The 23,132-nt window shown below is 38.1% G+C and overlaps 1 protein-coding gene across 1 annotated transcript in view; it reads left to right on the forward strand.

The window, feature by feature from the left end:
* The window catches only part of KIDINS220 (kinase D-interacting substrate, 220kDa), a 111,027-nt gene that overhangs the window by 40,928 nt on the left and 46,967 nt on the right, over positions 1-23,132 (forward strand). The window contains exons 10-21 of the mRNA XM_011960941.1: positions 578-676; positions 2,030-2,128; positions 4,911-5,088; positions 7,660-7,824; positions 9,114-9,293; positions 10,039-10,204; positions 12,503-12,654; positions 12,832-13,121; positions 19,365-19,505; positions 20,242-20,485; positions 20,651-20,739; positions 22,493-22,637. Coding sequence (XP_011816331.1) covers positions 578-676; positions 2,030-2,128; positions 4,911-5,088; positions 7,660-7,824; positions 9,114-9,293; positions 10,039-10,204; positions 12,503-12,654; positions 12,832-13,121; positions 19,365-19,505; positions 20,242-20,485; positions 20,651-20,739; positions 22,493-22,637 — 1,948 coding nt within the window. The remainder of the gene's footprint in view (positions 1-577; positions 677-2,029; positions 2,129-4,910; positions 5,089-7,659; positions 7,825-9,113; positions 9,294-10,038; positions 10,205-12,502; positions 12,655-12,831; positions 13,122-19,364; positions 19,506-20,241; positions 20,486-20,650; positions 20,740-22,492; positions 22,638-23,132) is intronic.

Below are 23,132 nucleotides of genomic sequence, written 5' to 3' on the forward strand. Positions count from 1 at the left end.
ACACTTTAGTGACAAGAATCACATAGCAGGCTAAGGGGGGAATAGGAAATGCCCCCCCAAATAAAAAAAAAAAAAAAAATAAAAAAGATCTGATCAAGGCAATATAGGGGTATGGGATGGATGGAAATTAAGAAAGCTAAAAATGATAATGCCTTGTATTTGTGAAGTACATTTTCGTGCATTATCTTTTGAAAAATTGGGCAATACCTACAGCATGTTACAGATGAAAATCTAAGGGTCCAAGGGTCCAAGACTTGTCCAAGTTTACGGAGTTCAGGTATTGATGACTCCTACCCCAGTGTGTGTTCCTGAAATCTGATAACATCACAAAAGTATCGTTTACTTTATTAACTATGTGGGATTACTACTTTTTAGGTTAAGTAATATGAAGTTTTCCTAGACTTCTTTCACAAAGAATTTCTCAAAAGTAACTTCAAGATAGCATAAGGATTAATAGTACTTCCTACCATGCTGCCTGTTGGAATGCTTTCTGACAGAAATGATGTTTTGTATTTACAAGTGGCAGTTTTAAATATTGTATCTTATATGAAGTGATTGTGTTTTTTTAATTATCTAGGACAATAAAACTGCTTTGTATTGGGCTGTTGAGAAAGGAAATGCAACAATGGTGAGAGATATCCTACAGTGCAATCCTGACACTGAAATATGCACCAAGGTATAAGTGGCATTTCTATTCTGTTATTAGCAGCACCTCATGCTGAATGTTAGTGCTGCTCATTTTATTCATTTTATTTCAATCGTCTTTGTTTGATGTTAGAGTTACACCGATTTTACTGGTAGTATTCCCTGTCAAATTGAGGAGTAACTTTGTATCCTTTCAGGATTTGTGTATTCATAGCAAAATACAGTGTGATATTTGTTACTTCAATTAAATACTTTTCAGAAAGTGCAATATCAGCTATTCATAAGTTGTTATTATTCGGACAGATCATTTCCCCCAAATTCATTTATGCTGCTGTTACCTGGGAGGCAGAACACATTCCTTTGTGGGGAGATTGTGTGTGCTCAGGAGTTCCAGTCCAGCCTGGGCAATAGAGTGAGACCCTGTCTCTTTAAATGAATACATAAACAACCATTGTGACTGGCGGTTGGTTCCCTACACTAGCCACTTTAACTGTTTTACTCAAATCATGTAAAAAATACAAAATTATCTAATAATGTGGTCTCCTATTTAGCCTATGTGTAATAGTTTTCTATGGGGAAAATATATTTGGAATTCTGGGTTGATATGACAGGAATTCTTAATGAATAAAGCAAAATTATAGTCACCCATAAGACAATCCCATGTCATCAGCTGTAGATCAGGACCAGCCAATTTCTAAATCAATGATGGTACTTCTAGTACCCCAGGGTAGAAAATTTCTGAGATGCCTTCTGGTTTGCAGGTGGCTCCTTAATCCTCTTTTTTCTTTTTCTTTTGGACCTTGGTGTCAGCCAGGGTGACTACTTGTGGCTTCTGATGAGATTTTTGTCTAACTAAGTGCTGAATTGTGGTCTCTTCTTGCTTCCCTTCCTTTGGTTTTGAAAGCAATCATGAACTTTTTTGAGGTTTTCTGAAGGCATACTGCTTGTTTCAAAAGGTTTCACTGAGAACTGAAGTGATGTTGGTATACATTTCTGAAAAACTCTGGACACTGGCTTACCTGGATGTTGACAGGCTGGGCTGTGGGTTGGCTGGTGGGGAGAACGGGAGTAGCCTCTGGAGGGGAGCTGCCGCAGGTCAGTGGTAGAACCTGGGGAAGGGCAGAAGCAGCCACTGCTGCTGGCTGTAGCTTACGAGCAGGTGGGGCAGGTCCCACACCTGGCTGCGTGATTTAAAGTCACTTTGATACAAATGAGTGGTTGTAAAGGAAAAACATTTTTTTGTTGTTTCCTTTTGTGTTTTCTTGAGGGGGTTTTAAATATAGACTGTTAGGAGAGTCAGATATTTCTTGACATGTGCATCTGTATGACCTAAACACAGGAGTCAAACTATTAATCTGGCAAATGTTCTTATTTGCGCCCACAGGATGGTGAGACGCCACTTATAAAGGCTACCAAGATGAGAAATATTGAAGTGGTGGAGCTGCTACTAGATAAAGGCGCTAAAGTGTCTGCTGTAGATAAGGTAAAACATCTGTGCAGAGAGAACACTGTATGGACAGCTGTTGGTAGACTGACCTCTGTATGGAGGGGATTTAATGGGGATCTGATTTTAGGTTGTGTGGGGAGAGATGACTTGCTGGGGATGTCTGTGTGGGATTTGGATCCCACACAGTAGCACGCTGAGGAGTGGGCAGGCTCAGTGTGCTATTAATGCAGCTGCTTCCGATTTTCCTTCTATGGCTCACAGCAGCTGTGGGGCACTGCCATTGACCACCACATGAGGAGGAGGCTCCGCCTTCATCAGGGTAGAGCTTATTGCAGATAAACAGGAGGAAAGAATGCACAGGGGCTGGAGGAGGCTGACTCTCAAAGCAGACGGCATTAATGTTCACTGACAGGAGATAATGTGTTTGTTCTGCTGCGTGTCCTTGCTTTAGCCTTTTAGAGAAATTTTTTGTATTTTCTATAATAAGTTTAGCTCTAAGTGACTTAATACTTCATATAGATTTGATTTTTCAGCTTAGTTTCTTTTTGTTTTAAACAAGCTGATTTCTTTCTGTGCTTTAAACTGATTTTCCCCCAGAGTAGAAGTGAACTAATTGATGTATGAAGTAAGAAATAATATTGTAAATTTTCTCCTCTGATGAATAATATGATTAGGGCTTTACTAATTAATAACAGATTGAAGTTTATTTTTCTGTTAGTTATAAGGCAATTAAACAAAAACAGGGAGTCAAGAGTCAATGCATTTGTGTTTCATTTTGCCAAGTTACAATATTATTTTAAAACATGACAGCACCTCCCCTGTCATTACCATATTAACATAATGTCGTATCAAAGAAAGGAAACTTTAATATTAAAGATTAGAAGATATAAAGTCAAAGAAGAGTTTCAAAATGGAATATGTGTAGCTTTCTAGAAAATTTCTTCTAATGCCTGTTTTTCTCAATCTGCCATTGACTCATCTGATGCTGGTCCCCTAACTTGCGATACAGAACCACCAGACTCTTCAAGGTTCCATATAGCCTTGTTAATTATATAATATGCTATTTTAAGTAATTGCTTTATACTAATTCATAAGTTTCTTGAAGGCCTGTGCCTTGGTATTCGTTTGTGTGTTGCTGTGCCCAGAGTCAGCACATGATACTTGTTGACAAATACACATGATAGTTGGAACAGTTGTTGATTCATGAACACATCTTACTGAGGATGGGTAAAGTACTATCCTGCTGGAATTTGGGATACATACTTACAAAAGTCTTGAACCTGGATCTTCATAGAGAATTTCATAAAAACAATTTAAAAAGTGATGATTAATGTTATTTTTACCTTGCCCGTCACTGCTTTCTGATTATTTTCAGCCTGTCAGCCAAGCGTGCTGATATCCTCCCTGCATTTATAGAATTTTTATATCTGGCAGAAGTGCTGCTGCTGCTGTTTTGTCTTCTCACAGGTTTGGGGATGAGAATTGGAATTGAGATGTGAAAAGAAGATGAAATTGGGTTTGGATATGTTTAGTTTGAGGGCTGATAAGACATTCAGTCGTCTGTGGCCAGTAGACATTGGGAAATCTAGTACTGGAATCTGGGCAAGAAATCAAGGCTGGTGATGGAAATTTGGCAGTTAGTTACTAGGATAGAGAGTTGTATGGGAGTGACTAAGATGATCAGCGTGAAGAAAGATGAAAGCTGCAGTCAAAAATGGACTTCTCTTATGCTGTGTGTCATACTGCAGTTTTTAAATTGTGCATGTTTATCCAGTCTCTTCCTGTTACGACATAAGCTACTTAAGGTCAGCAACTGTTTTGTCTTTCATCTTTATATCCTCCAAAGTACCAAGCACAGAACCTTGCATATAGTGAACTTCGTGCATAGTTATGGTGCCACATTTTTTAGGACATGGGAGGAGAGTCTAGAAGATGAAAAGATCAAGATAAGGTCTTGCCTTGGAAGCCACAGGAAGAATGTGTAGGTCATTTTCATTTAGTGTCCTGGAGATCAGTGTGGATGAGAACCAATAATTTAATTTGTTAAGGTGTTTGTGAAGCAACCAGTAGGAGAGCACTTTGCAGCCCAAAGAGGGCTTTTGAAATTTACATGTTAGCTTTCATTAGTGTTGGATGTGAACACTCATGTGATTGGAGATGCTAGTAAGGAGAGAAGGTGGGTTGATAGGGAAAAGTGAAAGGTGAGGAGAGTGGAAAGGTGAGGAGAATGGAAGAGTTGAGGAGAGAGTTGGAGGAGGATAGCTGTACCTAGAGGACTCAGGTTGAGAATGTAGAGTGATGAGATTTAAGGGTTCACTGTGGCAAATGGTTGACAAGGGTTACTGGAGCTGGCAAGATTACTTGTGTTAGATGGCTATCAGCATGGATTGTAAGGCTTTCTAGACAAATGAAGAAGGCTGTGAAATAGAATTTAAATTAGTTGAGGAAGGTAGTTGACATCCTTGGACAATAAATATTTGGATGATGGAGGGATACTAATGAAGTGGACCCATGGCCTAGGAGGAGCTGCAGGGAGAAAGCCTGTTGCTTCTCCTCTTTCACTGAGTTAAGGGAAGGAGAAAAGAATGACCTTCATTCTAGAGGGCTGTGGGAGAAATAATATCTGAGCAAAGCTGGGTGAGGAGCTACAGAAAGAAATTATGGGGAAGATAGAGATAAAAATGCATGTTATATATGTGCTTTATATGAAAAATAAGAAAAGTTCAGAGTTTGTTATTTTACAGAAACATGGATATTGTTACTTTGCACACTGTATACAAAGATAAGAACGTTCAAGCTTCCTACTATTATTTCACAGAAAGGAGACACTCCCTTGCATATTGCTATTCGTGGAAGGAGCCGGAAACTGGCAGAACTGCTTTTAAGAAATCCCAAAGATGGGCGGTTACTTTATAGGCCCAACAAAGCAGGCGAGACTCCTTACAATATTGACTGTAGCCATCAGAAGAGTATTTTAACTCAAATATTTGGAGCCAGTAAGTATTGAGTTTTTCTCCGAACTGAGCTTTTAAATAATGAATGTTCCATTAAAAAGTATGGAAAATAAGGCCAGGCATGGTGACTCATGCCTGTAATCCCAGCACTTGAGGAGGCCAAGGCAGGAGGATTGCTTGAGCGCAGGAATTTGAGACAAGCCTGGGCAGTACAGTGAGACCTCATCTCTACAAAAAAATTAAAAAAATAGCTGTGTGTGGTGGTGTGCCTGTAGTCCTAGCTTCTTAGGAGGCTGAGGTGGGAGGATCTCTTAAGCCAGGGAGATGGAGATTGCTGTGAGCCAAGATCGCACCACTGCACTGGGTCTCCCTCTGTGGCCCAGGCTGGAGTACAGTGATGCAATCATAGCTTACGGCAACCTCAAATTCCTGGGCTCAAGCGATCCTCCCACCTCAGCCTCCTGAGTACTTAGAACTACAGGCCCATGCCACCACACCCAGCTAATTTTTTTTTTTTTTTTGTAGAGACGAGGTCTTGCCATGTTCCCTAGTCTGGGGCCAAGCGATCCTCCCACCTTGGCCTCCCAAAGTGCTGGGATTACAGACATGAGCCACTGTGCCTGGCCATGATTCTAATTTTTTAAGACTTTTTGTATTTTAAAATATTTTTTCTTATTATAATAGTAATGTGCACTAATTACATTTCAAGAATGAAGACATGAGTATAACAGAAAGTGAAAATTCCCCATTTTCCCCTATCTCCCAACTTGTAATTGTTTAAATGACCCTCCAGGCTTTTCTTTATGCTTATAAAAATGTTACATACTATATATATAGTTTTAAAAAATAAAAATTGAGTTATACTATGTTACGAAAGCTTAACGTATCATATTTTAATTATTGCGTAATTTTTCATCATAGTACATTGAGTTCTCTATTAGTGAATATTTAGTTTGTTTTGCTAACAATTAGTGCTGCAGCAAACACCTTTGTACATATATCCATTGACTCTTATTTCTAGGATTTTTTTTCTGTCTTTTGAAAATAGAGATTCAGGGGGTACAATTAGGATTATTTTCTTAGGGTAAATTCCCACAAGTAGAGTTCCTAAGTCAATGGATGCCCATAGTTTTGATACACTTTCCAAAATGGTTGTAAGAATTTTTTCTCCCTCTGGCAGTATAAGATACCACAATTCCCCACAAGTTTGCTAGCACTGGGTATTTCCAGCCTCTTACTCTTTGCAAATGAGATAAATAAGAAAAAAAAAAATCTCATTTCAATTTGTGTTTTAAAATTATTAGTGAAATTGAGATCTTGTAATATATTTATAGGCTATTGCTTCTCAGCCTTTTGGCTTAGATAATATGTAATATATTCATAGGCTACTTGTATTCTTGCCAGTTTCCTTTTTGTATCCTTTGTCCACTCTTTAGTTTTCAATATTTAAAAAAAACGGATGTAAGAGTCTTTCTGTGTTACGGATATTGATCCTGGGTGTGTCCTGTGTGCTGCGTTCCCCTCCCCTCAGCATACTCTTGGTTGATGTCATGGATTTTTATTCCGCATTCAAAAGTTTTACATTTTCGTAGGTAATTCATTAGTCTTTTCCTGCAGTTCTGGCCTTAGTATTACATTGAGAAAGAAAAGCCTTTTTAAACAAAGATTTTTAAAGTTTCTCCTGTATTTTCTTCTATTACTTCTATGGTTTTACTTTTTTCTACTTAATTTTTTAATGTTTCAGAAAATTTTGTTAAGGCTATGAGGTATATAGCATTTTAATTTGATTTTTTTCATGAATGATTAAACTTTCCCAACACTACTTACTAATTCATCCTTTTCTGCCTTATTTGAAATGCCACTTATGTTAATATCCTATATGAGTTCCAGAATGTTCAAATTATTGTTTTACATTTTTATTCTTCTCCAGTGACAACTACCCTTCAGTAGTCTTTATTTTTTTTTTCCTATTCTTACACATTCTTCTTTCCTTTCAATTAAAACAAAATTCTCATGGGTTTTTAATTAGAACTGCCTCGAAGTGACAGAATAATTTGGGAGAATTGCTGAACCTTTCTGCCTGGAATCATAGAATGTTTCTTTTTCTCTTATCTATTATGCTCTTCAGTAACATTTGGTAACTTTCTTTGTATAGGTATTACACATATTAAATTTATTTTACATACTCATTTATGTTAATCATCATATGTTACTGATTCTAAAATGCACACTGTTCCCATAATTTAACATCTCTGAAATTGGTATGTGTCTTGTAAGTGATGGACAAGAAAGCATGATGTCACAATTTGGCAGCATTTTGTTCTTTCTTAGTTATACATAAAAAGATGTATCATATAATTAATAGGTATCTTAAGTTCTATGAAATATGATTGTAATTTAAGAATCTCTGAAACTTTTTTTTTTTTAATTTTAAATCAGGTAGCCTTTCAAGTCAGAGTAGACTCAGAGACTCCCTGAAACTGTCTTTACATGGTTATAAACATTTGAAATAATTTTTTTCTCTCTAATCAAGTAAACAATAAGTGAAAATAGTGTTCCTTTCTAATAGTAATGCCACTGTTTAACGTAAGATATGATGTGTTTTAATTACAGGACACTTGTCTCCTACTGAAACAGATGGTGACATGCTTGGATATGATTTATATAGCAGTGCCCTAGCAGATATTCTCAGTGAGCCGACCATGCAGCCACCGATTTGTGTGGGGTTATATGCACAGTGGGGAAGTGGGAAATCTTTCTTACTCAAGAAACTAGAAGGTAAAGAGCTTGCTTATACAAAGTCTCTATATGGAAAACAAGGTTTTCTCTGGGGATTTTTCTGAAATAAAGAGGAAGACCGATTTCTGTAGGAGCATGTGTGTTACGCGGTTTACTGAGATGAACTCCCCTCTGGTTGGTCCTTCACACGGTCGTTTGAGTTCTCTTTCTAAAGCAGATCCAGTTGCGTGATAAACCTACATAAAAGCCCTTGCTGGCAGGTTTTTTCAGGCCCTTCACAGACTTGTCAGTTTGCATGGTCCCTCTGCCAGCACCACCTCTGGCATGTGCCCCAGCTTCAGTCACAGAGGACTGTTTACTCTTGCAAGAACAGACCACACGCGTTTCCCAGATTGCTCCCACTATAAGCAACTTCTTAGCTGGCCTCACTATCACCCACCTACTACGTATGCCTTTTGCTTGGCAAAATCGTGCTCATTCTTCAAGGATAGGTTTCAGTATTGCCTGTAAAAATTTCCCCAAGTTTTGTACAAAGAATGACTTGTGTGGGGCTCCTTTGGGTTCAACATGCACCTTTAAGCACAGTATTCTCAAATGTGATTGGAGGGAGAAGGGATGAGGAGGATCACAGTGGAATGGTGGTGATATGTAGTTTGAAGATATAGAGTATTATTTTTGCATGTGGAAACAATATGCGTATGCGTAATGTTTGTGTTGATGCAAACCACAAAAAATCTCAAGAAAATCTTGACAGGTGGGAGTATATGAGAAGGGATTTTGTACATCCTCCACGTGAAGCAGGAGAGGGTGGTGATTCAGGCCTAGCTGTGTTCCTGGGGGTGAGATGTTCATCTTGGCAAGAGAACACTGGTTAAAATGGTTAAGTAGCAGTATTCTGTCTAGGGACCTAGTAAAGTGCCCAGTAAATGTTTACATTGAAAATGTGAAAACTGCAAATCGTATTAAAAGTTGTATTTCTTGGCCGGGTGCGGTGGCTCAAGCCTGTAATCCCAGCACTTTGGGAGGCCGAGATGGGCGGATCACGAGGTCAGGAGATCGAGACCATCCTGGCTAACCCAGTGAAACCCCATCTCTACTAAAAAATACAAAAAATTAGCCGGGCGAGGTGGCGGGCGCCTGTAGTCCCAGCTACTCGGGAGGCTGAGGCAGGAGAATGGCGTAAACCCGGGAGGCGGAGCTTGCAGTGAGCTGAGATCCGGCCACTGCACTCCAGCCCGGGCGACAGAGCAAGACTCCGTCTCCAAAAAAAAAAAAAAAGTTGTATTTCTTAAAACAGGAATAAGGTTTCATACTAAATTATCTTTCAGATGAAATGAAAACCTTCGCCGGACAACAGATTGAGCCTCTCTTTCAGTTCTCGTGGCTTGTAGTGTTTCTTACCCTGCTACTTTGTGGAGGGCTTGGTTTATTGTTTGCCTTCACGGTCCATCCGAATCTTGGAATAGCAGTGTCATTGAGCTTCTTGGCTCTCTTGTATATATTCTTTAGTAAGTCTTTGCTTTTTATCTTTTTCAAAAATGGAGAAAATGTTAAGATTCATAGATAAAGAAAAAAACATTATCTTTATATGTCTTTGAAAACCTGTATGTGATTTTCACTAATAGGGTGAGAAAATTGACCTTTTTGCTACTTCATGAATTTTCCTAAAGGAACATTGCTCACAACTTGGCAGAAGTAGCTTATAAACTAATGTACTACTTGTTAATCTTGAAGCAAGACCCTTGATTATTATACTTACTTTAATTAATGATTTATATTTAAATCCTTTTTCTGAAAAAAAGGCTTCTTAGTCATCAGTGGCGTGCTCTTGAGCATTTTGACCAAGTCTGTACTTTTAATTTTATCTAAAAGCAAAGTAAAAAAATATAATATAATCCCTATTCTTGGGGGTGTCTTCAGTTGCAAGAAAGGAAATAGATTTACTGTAAGAGAAACTGATAACCAACTTTACCAGTTGCAAATAGTGATAAATCCAGAGTCATTTGCATTTGAATCTGAACTGCAGTTATGTTCCTGTTTAAGGCATATTTTAGTCAGTTTACTTTTCGTTTTTCTTATCTTCTGTATCTTAGGGGAGGTTAATGGAATTCTTTGAGGAGTAGTTAGGAAATAGTATGGGACCATAGAAAGCTATGTAAGCTTAGCTGTCATCGCTTGATATTTGATCTTTGGAGAAAAGATCTGCTTGACTGATGACTGCTTTGGATAACTTTTTTAAACTGTGAATTTCAGTTGTCATTTACTTTGGTGGACGAAGAGAAGGAGAGAGTTGGAATTGGGCCTGGGTCCTCAGCACTAGATTGGCAAGACATATTGGATATTTGGAACTCCTTCTTAAATTGATGTTTGTGAATCCGCCTGAGTTGCCAGAGCAGACTACTAAAGCTTTACCTGTGAGGTGAGTTGTTCCATTTGACAGAAGAAATGTTCAGTGAGATTCAGGAAAAAATATTTTTCACTTCAAAAAATTTATAGGGGCCGGGCACGGTGACTCACCCTTGCAATACCAGCACTTTGGGAGGCCGAGGTGGGCAGATCACCTGAGGTCAGGAGTTCGAGACCAGCCTGCCCAACATGGTGAAACCCCATCTCTACTAAAAATACAAAACTAGAGGGGGCGTCATGGTGCATTCCCATAATCCCAGCTACTTGGAAGGATGAAGCAGGAGAATCGCTTGAACCCGGGAGGCAGAGGTTGCAGCGAGCCAGGATTGTGCCATTGTACTCCAGCCTGGGTGACGAGAATGAAACTCTATCTCAAAAAAAAAAAAAAGTTTATAGAGTATAATTTCTCAATGTATGTTCCAAAAAACATTGGTACCTGGAACCTTTTACATACAAAAGTAAAAACATGCCCTGGTCAAATACTGTGGGAAACACTTCAGATTATGTATCCCTCTTGTACGTTAAAGGATCTGTGCTTCACCTTTCCATAAAAAAACCTGTTTAACCTTTATTTACCAAATTTTATTTGAGCATAAACCTTTTCTCCCTGTTATGTCACCTGTTACCGTCCTTTGGAACACACTTTGAAGAGAGCACTGGATGGAGGAAGGGTCCAGCCAATGGCCTTGGTTCCCAGAGGGCTCCTGGTTGGAGACTTGGCCCCTCCTTATGTGAGCAGTTAACCTGGGGAAACCCAGCTCCTTTCTCTGAGCTGTGCTTTTCTCAGCTCAGGAAATATATTCACATGTCTATCTAAAATTATTATTCATACTAAGTAGGAAATTTATGAGAAAACAGAAAAGATGAAAAATGTTTAAGTCCAGGAATAAAGGAAAGGTAGAGGACTCCAGAGGAAAGTAAAATGGAAAAAGAAAAAAAAGGCTAGAAAATTAAAAGCAAAAGAAATTCAGTGGAAGTAAGCAATATAAGAATTTAAATTGTATTAAGGCCAGATGTGGTGGCTCACACCTGTAATCCAAGCACTGTGGGAGGCTGAAGCGGGCAATTGGTTGCACTCAGGAGTTCACAGCAAGCCTGGGTAATGGCGAAACCCCATCTCTACAAAAAACAGAAAAATTAGCTGGGTGTGGTGGCACGTGCCTTGGGAGGCTGAAGTGGGAAGACTGCTTAAGCTTGGGAGGTTGAGGGTACAGTGAGCCAAGATCATGCCACTGCACTCCAGCCTGGGCGACAAAGTGAGACCCTGTCTCTAAATAAATAAATAAAAAGCATTAAAAGATGAAACAGTTTTAAATTATAAGAAAAAATAAGTGTAATTTAAGATGAAAATAAATAGGCCAAATCAGATAAAATATTAAAACTGAATATAAGAGAAAAATAAAGGTGAAAACTTTTAAGTAACTAGCATGTAGAATTAAGTATTAAGAAAAGGATTTAAAAGTGAAAAAGTTAAAAGGAAAACAGAATAAAATAATTGGGAGAATGTTTTTACAGAAAATAAGGAAACCAGTCTAATTAATGAGGTGGTAATTTTTTTTTTCAGTTAGAAAAATTAAAATAGCATCATCAAGACCACACAGTATAATACAGATTGTATTCTGAGAGCAGTGCTTATCTCCTGGACTGAGATGAGAGTTTAATTTACAGATGGAAGGGAGAAAGGAACTAATACAGAAATAATAATGATTCAGAGACTCAGAATACAAATAATTCACTTAATTTTTAAGAACAATTGTGAAGAGAATACTTTACAGCTATTTCTCAATCCCTGGTAGATGTTGAGGCTATAAATAAAATAAGCCATTCTAAAACTTGAGTTTTTAAATGGTATTACTGGGCTTGACATTCTTTAATGAATGTAATTATTATTTTTTCAGGGTTCGAGTCTCTTTCGTTGGTGTTAGAAAACTTTCTTTGTGCAACTCTTGGTGGCCACATCATGACACGGGTGTCACCTTTTAACCACTGTGTCATCAGATCTGCTGGGGTGTCCGATACTCCACATCTAAGTTCTGGCATAACTTCCCCCCGACTGTCCTTAGTCAGAATTACTTCGTATGACCCTGCATATTTCACTTTTATTACTGTTTTTTTCCTAAGAAAAGTATGTAAGATTTTAGAAGTGGAAGCTACCTAATTACAAATTCTTTTCCCTCCTTGGAATTTAAAAAACAACATTTTGAAAGAGAAATAAAATAAAGGGTAAATGATACAAAGATGACATACATACATTTAAGTCATTTGTTACTTTAGATACCAAAGTAATGTTTGATTTGTTCTTTTCTTCAAGGTTTTTGTTTACAGATTACAATAGACTGTCCAGTGTAGGTGGAGAAACTTCTCTGGCTGAAATGATTGCAACCCTCTCGGATGCTTGTGAAAGAGAGTTTGGCTTTTTGGCAACCAGGCTTTTTCGAGTATTCAAGACTGAAGATACTCAGGGTAGGATTTCCTTCCTTCCTTCTTTGTGTGTAAGGGGTGGGGGTGGGATGGATGTTCAGTTTATTTTCATGAAACACACCTTGAACATTAGACTCGTCAGGTACTGTGACTATAATGTTAGGATTTTCTAGATACTTGATATGTTAGTAATTATTAAAACCATTTGTTGCATTACAGGTAAAAAGAAATGGAAAAAAACCTGCTGTCTCCCATCTTTTGTCATCTTCCTTTTTATCATTGGCTGCATTATATCTGGAATTACTCTTCTGGCTATATTTAGAGTTGACCCAAAGCATCTGACTGTAAATGCTGTCCTCATATCAATCGCATCTATAGTGGGATTGGCCTTTGTGTTGAACTGTCGTACGTGGTGGCAAGTGCTGGACTCCCTCCTGAATTCCCAAAGAAAACGCCTCCATAATGCAGCCTCCAAACTGCATAAATTGAAAAGTGAAGGATTCATGAAAGTAAGCACTCACTGCTTATTAGAAAAAATTGTAATGTGAATATGCTGCCACTGCCATGCTCATTTGGGCTTTAGGAAGTATACTCTCTAAGTGTTAAAGTGTTGCATTTATTTTAGGTTAGTTAATTTGTTCGTTCATTCATTCATTCAAGACTATAATTTAAGGTAGTTTTAAGTTCACAGCAAAATTTAGTGGGAGGTGCAGAGATATCCCATATACCCACTTCCCCTACACATACACAGCCTCCCCAGTTAGCACCATTACTACCAGAGCAGTACATTTGTTGCAACTGACGAACTTAGGTTGACACATCATAATCACCCAGCATCCCTAGTTTACATTAGGGTTCACTCTTGGTATGGTACATTCTGTGGGCTTGGGCAAATGTATAACATGTATCCACCATTATAGTCTTACACAGAGTAGATTTGTTGCCTTCAAAATCTTCTGTGCTTCACCTGTTCACACCTGTTCACCCTTCCCTCCACCCTCCTCCCTAATCCCTGGCTACCATTTCTTTTTCCTATCACCATAGTTTTGCCCTTTCCAGAACGTCATCTAGTTGAATCATACATGTGTAGTCTTTTCCGATTGGCTTTGTTCACATAGTCATATGCAGTTAGTTTCCCTTCGTGTTTTTTCGTGGCTTGCTAGCTCATTTCTTTTTAGCATGGCTCATACTCCATTGTCTGGATATCTCACAGTTCATTTATACATTTACCTACTGAGGGACATCTTTATTGCTTCCAGGTTTTGGCAAGTATGAATAAAGCTGCTATAAACTTTTGTGTACAGGCTTTTGTGTGAACATAAAGGAGTTGAAAACTCCTTTGAGTAAATACCAAGGAGTGTGATTGCTAGCTTGTATGGTGTTTCGTTTTGTTAGAAACAACCAAACTGTCTTCCAAGGTGGCTGTACTATTTTGCATTCCCACCAGAAATGAATGAGGCTCCCTTTGCTCCACATCACATCCTCACCAGCATTTGGTATTATTGGTGTTCTGGATTTTGGCCATTCTGATAGGTGTGCAGTGGTATCTTATTGTTTGAATTTGCATTTCCCTGATTACACGTGTTGTGGAGCATATTTTCATGTGCTTATTTGCTATCTGTATGTCTTCTTTGGTGAATTCGCTGTTAAGGTCTTCGGCTTATTTTTCAATCAGGTTGTTCATTTTCTTATTGTTGACTTTTAAGAGTTCTTTGTATATTTTGGATAATAGTCCTTTATCAGATATGCTTTTTGCAAATATTTTTTCCCATTCTTTGGGTTGCTTTTCATTCATTTGACAGTGTCTTTTGCAGAACAGACATTTTAAATGACGTCTAGCTTATTCTTTCTTTCATGGATCTTGCTGTGGTGTACTATCTAAAAAGTTAACACCAAACCTATAGTCATCTAGATTTTATCCTCTGTTATTTTGTAGGTGTTTTATATTTTTACATTTAGGTCTTTGAGCTATTTTGAGTTAATTTTTGTGAAGTGTGAATGTGTCTAGATTCTCTTCTTTCTTGCTTTCTTGCTGGCTTCCTTGCTTCTTCTTCTGTTCTCTTCTATTCTCTTCTCTTCTCCTCTCTCTCCTGTCTTCTCTTTCTTTACCTTTTCTTTTCTTTTTTTTGTTTCCAGTTGTTCCAGAACCATTTGTTAAAAAGACTATTTCTTCCATTGTATTGCCTTTGCCACTTATCAAAGACACAAATTGACTACATTTGTGTAGGTCTGTTTCTGGGCGCTCTTTTCTCTTTGTCTATTTGTTTACCCATACCACACTGTTTGATTACTCTAGCTTTATTTTCTTGAAGTTGGGTAGTGTCAGTCTCCTTCAATACTGTGTCGGCTATTCTGGGTCTTTTTCTCCTCATAGGAACTTTTGATTCACCTTAAATAACTTGCTGGGATTTTCATTGAGATTGCATTAAATCTATAGGTCAAGTATTGACTCTTCCTATCCATGAACATGGAATATCTCCTCATTTATTTAGTTCTTCCTTGATTTCCTTCAAGAGTTTTGTAGTTTTCTCATATAGATCTTATACATATTTTGTTAGATTTATACCTATTTCATTTTTTGCAGTGTTAATATAGATAGTAATTGTGTTCTTAATATCATGTTTGACTTGTTCATTGCTGATATGTAGGAAAGTGATCAAATTTTGTACATTAATCTGAAACCTTGCTATAATTGTTTGTTAGTCCCAGGAGGTTTTTTTGTTGTTGATTCTTTCAGTTTTTCTACATAGAGTCAAGTCACCTGTGAACTAAGACAGGTTTCTTTCTTCCCAATCTTCATACCTTTTATTTCCTTTTTTGTTGTTGTCGTTTGTTTTATTGCATTAGTTAGGACTTCCAGTACTATGTTGAAAAGGAGTGGTAAGGAAAGGGACATCCTTGCCTCGTTCCTGATCTTAGTATATGTTCTCATGTTCTCACCATTAAGTATGATGTTAACTATGGATATTCTTTATCAAGTTGAAGAAATTCCTCTCTGTTTCTAGTTTACTGAGAGTTTCTATCATGAATGGGTGTTGGCTTTTTCTGTATATGATCATGTGATCTTTCTTCTTCAGTCTTTTTTTTTTTTAAAGACTGGTTTCACTCTTGTTGCCCAGGCTGGAGTGCAGGAGTACAGTGGTACCATCTGAGTTCACTACAACCTCCGCCTCCCAGGTTCAAGCGATTCTCCTGCCTCAGCCTCCCACGTTGGTAAGATTACAGGAATGCACCACCATGCCCAGCTAATTTTGTATTTTTAGTAGAGATGGGGTTTCACCACGTTGATCAGGCTGGTCTCGAACTCCTGACCTCAGGCGACCCACCCTCCTTGGCCTCCCAAAGTTCTGGGATTACAGGTGTGAGCCATTGTGCCCAGCTTAGTCTGTTGATGTGATGGATTACGTTAATTGATTTTTGAATGTGGAACCAGCCCTACCTACCTGGCATAAATCTCACTTGAGTGTGGTGTATAATTCTTTTTATATATTTTGCATATGATTTGCTAATATTTTGTTGAGGATTTTTGCATCTATGCCCATGAGATATATATTGGTCTATAGTTTGCTTTTCTTGTCATGACTTTGGTTTTGGTATTAGGGTGATGCTGACTTCATAGAATGAGTTAGGAAGCATTCCCTTTGCTTCTGTCTTCTGAAAGATGCTATGTAGAGTTAGTATAATTTCTTCTGTAAGTACTTGGTAGACTTCACTCATGAACCCTTCTGGGCCTGGTGCTTTCTGTTTTGAAAAAATTATTACTGATGCAATTTCTTCAGTCGATACAGGCCTGTTCTTATGAATTTTGGCAAATTATGTCTTTCAAAGAACTGGTCCGTTTATCTAAGTTATCAAATTTGTGGGCATAGAGTTGTTCGTAGTATCCCTTTATTCTCCTATTTTTTCCATGAGGTCTAAAGTGATAACCTCTCTTTCATGTGCTGTTACTCTGAATTTGTGTTCCCTCTTCTTTCATCTTAGTTAGTCCAAGGCTTACTGGTTGTGTTTACCTTTTGACCTAACTAGCTTTTGGTTTCATTGTTTTATTTCTGTTTTGGTTTTTATTATTTCTTTTCTTCTGATTACTTTGCATTTAATTTGCTCTTCTTTTTCTGCTTTCCTGAGGTGGAAACTTAGATTATTAATTTTATTTTAGTTTTATTTATTTATTTTTTGAGATGGAATCTTACTCTGTTGCCCAGGCTGTAGTGCAGTGGTGCGATCCCAGCTCACTGCAACCTCTGCCCCCTGGGCTTAAGGAATCCTCCCACCTCAGCCTGCCGAGTAGTTGGGACCACAGGCAACATGCCAGCACGCCTGGCTAATTTTTATAGAGTTAGAGTTTCATCGTGTTGCCCACACTGGTCTCGAACTCCTGAGCTCAAGTGCTCCACCCTGCTTGACCTCCCAAAGTGCTGGGATTACAGGCATGAGCCACTGCACCCAGCCAGATTATTGATTTTATATCTTTATTCTTTACTAATACATGCATTCAGTGCTATACGTTTTCTTCTTAGCAGTTCTTTTGCTGCATCCCACAAATTTTGATAAGTTGTGTTGCTGTTTTCATTTAGTTCAAAATATTTTAAAATTTCTCTTGAGATTTTTTTTCTTTGACCCATGTGTTATTTGGAAGTGTGTTTTAAAATCTGTACATGTTTTGGGATTTTCCAATTATCTTTCTGTTTTTGATTTCTAGTTATGCATGATTTCTATTTTAAATTTGTTGCTGGGCGCGGTGGCTCATGCCTGTAATCCCGGCACTTTGGGAGGCCGAGGTGGGTTAATCATGAGGTCAGGAGATCGAGACCATCCTGGCTAACATGGTGAAACCCCGTCTCTACTAAAAATACAAAAAATTAGCCAGGCAGGGTGGTGGGTGCCTGTAGCCCCAGCTACTCAGGAGGCCGAGGCAGGAGAATGGCGTGAACCTGGGAAGTGGAGCTTGCAGTGAGTTGAGATTGTGCCACTGCACTCCAGCTCAGGCGACAGAGCGAGACTCCGTCTCAAAAAAAAAAGAAAAAAAAAAAAATTTGTTATGGTGTGTTTTATGGCTCAGAATGTGGTCCATCTTGGTGAATGCTTTATGTGAATTTTTTTTTTTTGGATGAAGTAGCTGTAGATGTCTGTTACACCAAGTTGATTGATGGTGGTGTTGAGCTGAACTGCGTCCTTAACTGGTTTTATGACTGCTGCATCTGTCCTTGTAGAATGGTGTTGAGGTCTCCAGCTATGATAGTGTATTTATTTCTTCTTGCAGTTCTGTCAGCTTTTGTTTTATATATTTTGATTCTCTGTTCTTAGATATGTAAATGTTTAGGATTGTTATGTCTCCTTAGAGAATCAGCTCCTTTGTGGTTATGTAATGCCCCTCTTTAATCCCAGTTACTTTCCTTGCTTTGAAGTCTACTCTGTCTGTCTGAAATTAATATAGTTACTCCCACTCTCTTTTGATTGGTGTTGGTATATCTTTCTCCATTCATTTACTTTTAATCTACATGTGTCTTTTTATGTAAGGTGGGTTTCTTATAGAAAACAAAATTAGCTCTTGTTTTTTGATCATCTCTGACATCTCTTTCTTCTAATTGGTATCTTTAGAACACTGACGTTCAAAGGGATAATTGATTTAGATGAATTAATATCCATTGCATTTGCTACTGTTTTCTATTTGTTGCTCTATTTCTTCCTATTTTTGTCCTCTGCTTTCTTTTTGTCTTTTATGCTTTTATTGAGTGTTTTATATGATTCCATTTTCTCACCTTTCTTAGCATATCAATTGTACTTTTTTTTAAACTTGTTTTTGAGTGGTTGCCCTACAGTTTGCAATATGCATTTACAACGAATCCAAGCCCACTTTCAAGTAATATTGTATCACTTCTCAGGTAGTTTATCTTATAAAAGCAAAATAATCCTAATTTCTCTCTCCCATCTCCAGTATCGTTGTTGTCCTTAATTTCATTTACATATACAAGCATACATATTAAATATGCACATTATACACACACCCCCCCCACACACACATGTATAAGCATACATAATCAAGGAGTGGCCACTTCTAAAGTGTTTACATATATGTAGAACCAGAAACCAGCAGTCCTTTTATTTGTTTTGAGTTCTATTCCAGATTTTTCCAGTGGGAGTACATATTTGGAGTGAGAAACATTATAACAATAGCATGTTTTTATAAAATAGACTTTTATAAGTTATTTGAAAGAGTTAGCAACTACTATCTAATAATATAAGTTCCTCTAGAGCCCAGTAAAGAGATCTGTTTTTAAAAATAGCAAATTGAACCACCAAAATAAATAATATAGGATTTTGTTTTTCAAAGTGAAAGGAACGTTATAGAATTCTGCAGCTCATTCCTGGGGTCAAGGTCAGATGCCATCACAGAGCCAGCAGCAGTGTAGTGCTTCGATCATTTGGATTTGCACCCAGATCTGAATCTTTTGACATTCAGAGCCTCTGACCTTGGCAAGTTAGTCACTCAACCCAGTTTGTTCTTTTTAGAACAGATGTGGTAGTGTCTATCCCACAGTGTCATTCTGAGGATCAGCTGCTGTAATTTATGTGTAGTCACTTGGTAAATTGTGAAGTACTTGCTCTTATTTTAAGTGGAACCACAACTGGCAGCATGGACTTTGAATGTCTTCTGTTCCTATTAGATGACTTTCTATCACACTTTCTAAGAAGTATGTTTAAGCTTCTTGGATCTTCCTTCAGTGCTTTCTGTACCTTCCTTTGCAATACAGGTTCTTAAATGTGAAGTAGAATTGATGGCCAGGATGGCAAAAACCATTGACAGCTTCACTCAGAATCAGACAAGGCTGGTCGTCATCATCGATGGATTAGATGCCTGTGAACAGGACAAAGTCCTTCAGATGCTGGACACTGTACGTTTGCGCCACCTCAAAAGTCGCCATTGTTATGTTGTGGCACTTGAGAGAATGTGTGACTTCACAAATACCTAAAAATAGAATGGAATTGGTTTTTATTTGAGTAGTTCCTATTCATTTGGTGATTTTTCTTTTGTAAAAACAACCATTCTTTACGCAGAAACATAGAAAGAATAATTGTTTAGTCACGAAGAGATGTAAATAATTTTAGCTTAATGGCACTGTGAGAAAAAAAACGAACAGAGCATCTCTTAAGTCTACAGTGTGGCTCAAGCTTTTCTTTGCAGATAGTTATGGTTAGAATCCAAGATAACACAGGAAGCCACGGAATTTGTAGGATTTTTTTTAGTTAAAGCAAGTACATCAGTGGGGCTCTCTGTAAGGTATGTTATGAGCAATAGTGGTTTGACTTTGGGCAGAGACCAGTGTGCCCAGTACCTCATGTGTATGCATGAATATTTCTCATGTGTGTTGATTTATCTCTTTAGCAGATCGTAAATGTCTGAAAGAAGGACAGTATAAATTTTCTTTGCAGATTTTATCCATGTTAGATGACAACAAACCTAGACTGAGCTGTCAATAAACTTTGCTTCTGTACAGAATAAGTTTTGATGAACAAGAAATAGTAGTTTAGAAATAGAGTCACCAAAAGATAGCACATATTTTGAAGAGATGCCTTATTCTTTTGGACAATTAAAATGTGTGTCACAACTGTACATGTCTTCTACCACAGGTCCGAGTTCTGTTTTCAAAAGGCCCTTTCATTGCCATTTTTGCAAGTGATCCACATATTATCATAAAGGCAATTAACCAGAACCTCAATAGTGTGCTTCGGGATTCGAACATAAATGGCCATGACTACATGCGCAACATAGTGCATTTGCCTGTGTTCCTTAATAGTCGTGGACTGAGCAATGCAAGAAAATTTCTCGTAACTTCAGCAACAAATGGGGACGTTCCATGCTCAGATACTACAGGTAAAGCTCAGGCTCCTAAAGTACTTTGAGTTTGAAATAGTTTTGTCGTTTCTTTATGGCGACTCTCTTTTTTACCTTGAAAAATGTTGTGATTTCACATTTCTTTAAATATCATATACAACAGAATTTTGGTGTAAGTGATGCTGTCTTGATAAATTCTTTAAGGGATACAGGAAGATGCTGACAGGAGAGTTTCACAGAACAGCCTTGGGGAGATGACAAAACTTGGTAGCAAGACAGCTCTCAATAGACGGGTAAGATGCCGTTGGTTTCGATCTGTATGTTTGTATTGCTATTTATTTGAATACAAATAAAATTAAGATGATGCCACTTAAGTAATATTTTGTAAATATTGCATTAAGCTCTTCAAATAAACATTATCATTGAATTCCCTTTCAGCTTCATGTGTTTCAGGGAATGTTCGCACCTAGAACCCTAACAACTGTACTTCGTATAGGGGTCCCAACCTGTTCTCAGCCCAGGTGCTGCTCCTGATCCCTCAGATCTTAAAGCTTGCCCAATGATTTCATCCAGGGTTGAGAACCACTGTGTTCATTCCTGGTCAGGTTGAGCTATGCCTGTTGCCACCATAGCAGTAGGGGAGAAAGGTTTGTAGTGTGAGAAAACTCCTGGCTTTGTCTCCTGTTGGCCGTCCTTCCCTAAATGCTTGTGGGATGCTCACTCTTTTTTCTCTACCACATAGTAACTTGTGTCCTTCCCAGCCACTGGGGGTTTCTCCTTCAACACACTGATTGTCCCTGACCTCCCCATCTTGTTTGTATGGAACGAGAGCATGTTCTGTGTATATGTCTGTATGCATATGACAGGGAGATAATCACTTGCAGGGCAGTTGTGACAGTGCCACTCACACTCAGTGAAGTTGGGTTACTATTGGCCTTGTGTTTTTTTCTGATTTGCTGCCATTAAGTTTGGATGTTTTACTTTTAAAAAAAAGTCTTCAGTGACATTTTGATTTTATGCCTCTACCCTTCACAGATATGGATGCAAAGTTAATATGATGAATGACAGTTGACAGCACTAAATTCAGAGGCGTATATAACTTATCATTTTTAATTTCTTGCCTGGCATCCTTGGGTGCCGCATGGTTGCATCCATCCTTCCCGTGCATCAGGACCTTAGACAAGAGCACACCTTGGTTGTACCTGTTCCTCCTCTTATGAGATGGAATTCCTTTAGCCATCCACCCTGTAGAGTGCCTTTCGTTCATATGGAGATGTGAGGATAGTTAGAGAGGCTGTCCCTTTGACATAGTTTTCACATGCTTTAAGATAACCTAAACATCAGGCCAGGGACAGTGCTCATGCCTGTAATCCTAGCACTTTGGGAGGATGAAGTGGGAGGATCACTTGAGACCAGGAGTTCGATACCAGCCTGGGCAACGTAGTCACACCCTCTACATAAAATAGGAATAAAAATTAGCTGAGTGTGGTTGTGCATGCCTGTAGTCCCAACTACTCAGAAGGCTGAGGTGGGAGGATTGCCCAAGCCCAGAACATCCAGGTGGCATGAGCTGTGATTGCCCTACTGTACTCCAGCCTGGGTAGCAGAGAGAGACCCTGTCTAATAATAATAATAACCTAAAAATCAAAATGCTGAATCCTTAAAACCAGACAAGGGCTTATTCGCTGTATTATTTAAGGGTTCCTATAAATAGCCAGACCCCATGGAGTTTGAATATCATTCTCTGTACACAATTCTGCTTACTTATAATCGTAAAGGCATTGAGCTTCCTCTAACTGTACCACTGTAACTTAAAATGCATCTGAAGCTAAACCGTAGCATTTCATGCAGTTGCTGTGAATATGACTTTACAATTGCTTTGTGAAGATTCTACCTCACGGATGATAATTTATTAGTGTATGATATTCCTCTTTGACTAAAACTTTGGAATTTTTGTTGTTATAAACATTTATTAACATCTCAAAAAGCCTTAAGTTCCTAGACTGGACGCATGGGTTCCTTCTCACTGATGATGTGCTGTTTCAGGACACTTACCGAAGAAGGCAGATGCAGAGGACCATCACTCGCCAGATGTCCTTTGATCTTACAAAACTGCTGGTTACCGAGGACTGGTTCAGTGACATCAGTCCCCAGACCATGAGAAGATTACTTAATATTGTTTCTGTGACAGGTGACTTTTGTCTCTTATTGTCTATGATAGATAATAAACTTTAACATTCACAAAACCATTTAATTTCAGAAACAAAGGTATGTATTGTGTGTATATGTTTACATTGCTGAATAGTGGGTTTATTTGTATTAAGTGCACTTAATGAAGTCAGTTTTAGTTTTGACAATGAAAAGTCAAAACTGAGATATTATCACTGTCAGCTGTATACCGTTATTTTAAAACTTTATGATTTAAAAAATCTTTCACTTAATCTGAAGTTTAATTTTTCTTTTGCTGTAAAGATAATTTAATTCTAATTCATATTACTGAGTATAAATTAGCTTATAATTTACAGTGTTGAAACTCAGATGTTATATGCTATTATTGTTTTAATTCTCAAACGATATTTTTCGCGATGGGCGGATCACGAGGTCAGGAGATCGAGACCATCCTGGCTAACACGGTGAAACCCCGTCTCTACTAAAAATACAAAAAAACTAGCTGGGCAAGGTGGCA

Source organism: Colobus angolensis, unplaced genomic scaffold (assembly GCF_000951035.1).
Source record: "Colobus angolensis palliatus isolate OR3802 unplaced genomic scaffold, Cang.pa_1.0 Scaffold53, whole genome shotgun sequence".
NCBI lineage: Eukaryota > Metazoa > Chordata > Mammalia > Primates > Cercopithecidae > Colobus > Colobus angolensis.